Source organism: Ipomoea triloba, chromosome 10 (assembly GCF_003576645.1).
Source record: "Ipomoea triloba cultivar NCNSP0323 chromosome 10, ASM357664v1".
NCBI lineage: Eukaryota > Viridiplantae > Streptophyta > Magnoliopsida > Solanales > Convolvulaceae > Ipomoea > Ipomoea triloba.
Window position 1 is genome coordinate 23012074 of NC_044925.1, and position 4202 is coordinate 23016275.

The following is a 4202-nucleotide window of genomic DNA, read 5'->3' on the forward strand; positions in this document are numbered from 1 at the left end:
ATGGCAAAAATTGAACCTCACCTATTGTTGTAAGCAAATCTTAAGTGAAACTTCTCATCGACTAAACAAGTCTTGAACACTATTACTTAGAAATACCCTGGTTTCCCGCTTCGCCCTCAGGCCCATGGGAAGGTAAACCGAGCACACCAAATTGTACACTTTTGGCACAAGGAACTCAACCCATTTCGTGGAATTATATCTTGGACACCATGAGTCCACGCAAAGCCAATAAAGAGATAAATTGAGTCAATTTAATTTTAAGACTCAACACCACAATGAATCCAAACCCTCAGTATTGTGGCAGAAATCAAACCTCAACCCTATATATGTTCAAAAGCAAAAGCAAATATTAAATGAAATTTGTAATCATCAACTAGACAAATGTCCTGATCGAGCAGCTTTATTTATTCAGAATACTCATAAGAATCCGTCACCTCAACAAGTATTCATGTTCCGAAATCATTAATCATTAAAACTTTACTCTGCAAAACTTGGAATATATGCTAAAAACACATGAATCATGATCTGATTACTACACTGATTTCATGAAGTTTATAACAACAACAACAACGTACAATTACCAATCAACAACATACTTCAATGTCGTATATTATACTATATATATCCGGCCGTAAAGTAGTCACTTGATGATCACGACAATTCTAACGACAGAAGCCCGTCTTTCTTGGACGAAGCATTTCGACTGCTGGACAGACTCCACTGGTCGGAAAACGCCACCGACGAAACTCCGGCACCGCCGCCCTTCCCGCATTTCGCGACGGTCCTTATGCTCTCGATCAACTCCTCCGTCGCCGTCTCCTGAGACAGAATCTCCACTAACTGTTTCGGGCTAATCACTAACTTCACCTTCCAAAACCCACTGCTCCCATACCCGTACCCGAACCCGTGCCGTGAAAACGACGCGCCGGCGCCGGTGTAAGATCTCTTCAGCAAAATTCCCCGGCTATCGAACGACATTCTGTACGATGCCACCAGAGGCGGCGGAATCTGCGGCACGCTGTTCGATCTCACGTGCCCGATCTCGAACGTCGCCACCGTCTCGCCGGCGCCGGCGCCGGCCCTGCTTCTTCTGCTCTTGTCGAGCGGGAGGAGATAATAGGAATTTCCGGCGAGGAGAACTTCGTGGTGGGGCAGAGGGTTCCAGAACAGGTCGTGGCTCCTGAAGATTCCGTGGCCCGGAAACTCGTCGGCGATGGATTCCACGGTTATCGGCGCGTAAAACTCCATGACGCCGTTGGTGGAGGTTATTACCTTAACGACATCCTCGTTTTCGGCATCTCCCACCCCTCCGAACAAACAATTCCCCATCTAGATCAGATCAGATGATAGCTTCTTCTTCTTCTTCTTCTGCTTCGTTGTTTTGGAGGGTAGTTTATAAAAAGGAGGGAAAGTTGCGCAAACGAGTTTTTGGTCTTCGTCGGTGGAATTTTTCTTTAGACCCTAAAGATAAAGAAATGGGAACTTATATATATCTTTGATGCTTAGTAATATTACAAGTAGATTAATGGTCAAAAATTTTGTCTTCATAGGACCACCTGTTATAGGAGTTACAAAATCAGAACATCATCACTTCAGCCTTCACTCAATGTACACTCTCAAATATATAATGGCTCAAACACTCATATAGTCATTTAATTCTCATGTGCGGATTTACTCAGTGCCCATCTTCAAATAGTGATTGAATGACTGAAACACCCACACAATCATTTACCTCTCATGTGAAGGTTTACTCGGTGCACACCTTAATTGAAATGCCCACACAATCAATGCACCCATGCTTGACTGAATGGGTGGTCAAGTACATGAAATATAATTCTGGTATCAAAAGATCATCACTTCAGGGTTTACTCAATGCAGACTCTCAAATAGTGACTAAAACACTCATATAGTCCTTTAATTCTCATGTGTGGATTTACTTCTTATATATCTTCAAATAATGATTGAATGACTGAAATGCCCACAGAATCATTTATCTCTTATGTGTGGGTTTATTCCGTACACACCCTAACCGAAATGCCCATACAGTCATTTACCTCTTCTGTGAAACTTACAAGTTATTACACATGTATCCAGATTTATTAAGTGCACAGTCATCAAACAAAATATGCTCATATCCAACCCATAAACCACCCAACAAATAAATATGATGTAATAATAATTTAATAGAATAACTTAGCTTAATCATTATTAATATGTTATTGGCAATCATGTGTATATATGTATCATATTCTTATAATATAATGGTGGAAGGCGAAAAGGGACACTATGTCCATGAATTCAGAACTCATCATCCTCACGAACTATGTTGTTATGTTGATTATTATAAAATAATAAAAAGCATGCAAAGACGCCTTAGTTTAGCTAGCTAGCTTTCACTTTTTCTTTATCAAAAAACTGGGCCAACTCCATGCTCATCTTTTGCCCCTATATTTTGCTAAAGTGAAGAGATAGATGCACATCCCAACTTCCTCTGTTTTCCCTTTAGGATGATGATGATGATGATGATGATTACCCTCCACTTATCATTACAGTTTTGAAGACTGAGCTTTCACTTTTTTTTTTTTTTTCATTCATTCTTTTTTGTTAGGCATGCACAATTTAATTTGCATTAGTGTTCAAGATTTTATGAAAAAGATTCTCCACATAAGCCAAACTGCGATCTAGTCATGACATTCAAGACTACTTAGTTGATATTAGATAGGTGTTCAGATATGTAAAATGGTGAAGCTAATTAACGTGCAAATTGAATGGCTAGTAAGCACAACGAGTCAACAGTCGTCTCCACTGAGACTAGAGATGGGGCGATTATGTAGGAAATGAAGATTTTATTGGTTTGATTGAAAAGGAGATTTGATACGTTAAATGAAGTGCAAATGTGGAATGTTACCCACTGGAAAAAGAGACAAAATTATGAGTGGCAGACCACGTACTGGAAACCTGGAAGGGTTTTCCAATTAACTTTATAGAGCAGCGGCTGCACTACTATACGCATTTTTATTTCTTTTTTGCTAACTGTGAAAATGAAATAAATCCAACTAGTGCATGCATGCTGTGCTCTACCATCTAATAAAATATTTGTTGCTATTGCCATGAAACCGCTTTTAACTAAAACAAATCTAAAGGAAAATGCTTAATACCCTTATGTTTATCACTCACCAACTTGTCATTTCCTAATGTCACAAATTTTAATTGGTTTGCTTTTCCTTTTTTTTTTTTTCCCTTTTTACTTCATTTCTTAATCAATTAAAACTTGCCATATCAGAGAGTGACAAGTTTGTGAGTGGTAAATGGAGGGGCACTAAGCATGGTCCAAATCTAAAATATGTACAGAGTAATATTTTATTTTTTTTCCCCTTTTTACTTCATTTCTTAATCAATTAAAACTTGCCATATCAGAGAGTGACAAGTTTGTGAGTGGTAAATGGAGGGGCACTAAGCATGGTCCAAATCTAAAATATGTACAGAGTAATATTTTATTTTTTTTCCCCTTTTTACTTCATTTCTTAATCAATTAAAACTTGCCATATCAGAGAGTGACAAGTTTGTGAGTGGTAAATGGAGGGGCACTAAGCATGGTCCAAATCTAAAATATGTACAGAGTAATATTTTATTTTTTTTCCCCTTTTTACTTCATTTCTTAATCAATTAAAACTTGCCATATCAGAGAGTGACAAGTTTGTGAGTGGTAAATGGAGGGGCACTAAGCATGGTCCAAATCTAAAATATGTACAGAGTAATATTTTATTTTTTTTCCCCTTTTTACTTCATTTCTTAATCAATTAAAACTTGCCATATCAGAGAGTGACAAGTTTGTGAGTGGTAAATGGAGGGGCACTAAGCATGGTCCAAATCTAAAATATGTACAGAGTAATATTTTATTTTTTTTCCCCTTTTTACTTCATTTCTTAATCAATTAAAACTTGCCATATCAGAGAGTGACAAGTTTGTGAGTGGTAAATGGAGGGGCACTAAGCATGGTCCAAAGTTTGTGAGTGGTAAATGGAGGGGCACTAAGCATGGTCCAAATCTAAAATATGTACAGAGTAATATTTTAAAGCATGGTCCAAATCTAAAATATGTACAGAGTAATATTTTAGTGGAAATGTAATTTTTTTAATAAATTAACAAGTAGTATATTTATATTAAAAATGTTATGGTTCACTAATAACACTAGTAAAAAT

General features: G+C 37.5%; 1 protein-coding gene across 1 annotated transcript; it reads right to left on the bottom strand.

Annotated features, from left to right (window-relative positions):
- Positions 1 to 374: 374 nt before the first annotated feature.
- On the bottom strand, positions 375 to 1447 carry LOC116032888. The gene has a single exon (XM_031275628.1). The coding sequence runs from the start codon at positions 1327 to 1329 to the stop codon at positions 652 to 654; it is 678 nt and encodes a 225-aa protein (XP_031131488.1). The 5' UTR covers positions 1330 to 1447; the 3' UTR covers positions 375 to 651.
- Between the last annotated feature and the right edge of the window lie 2755 nt (positions 1448 to 4202).

Bases quoted from the DNA above. Each gene is read 5' to 3' on its own strand.
- LOC116032888 (XM_031275628.1), bottom strand. From the start codon at position 1,329: ATGGGGAATTGTTTGTTCGGAGGGGTGGGAGATGCCGAAAACGAGGAT.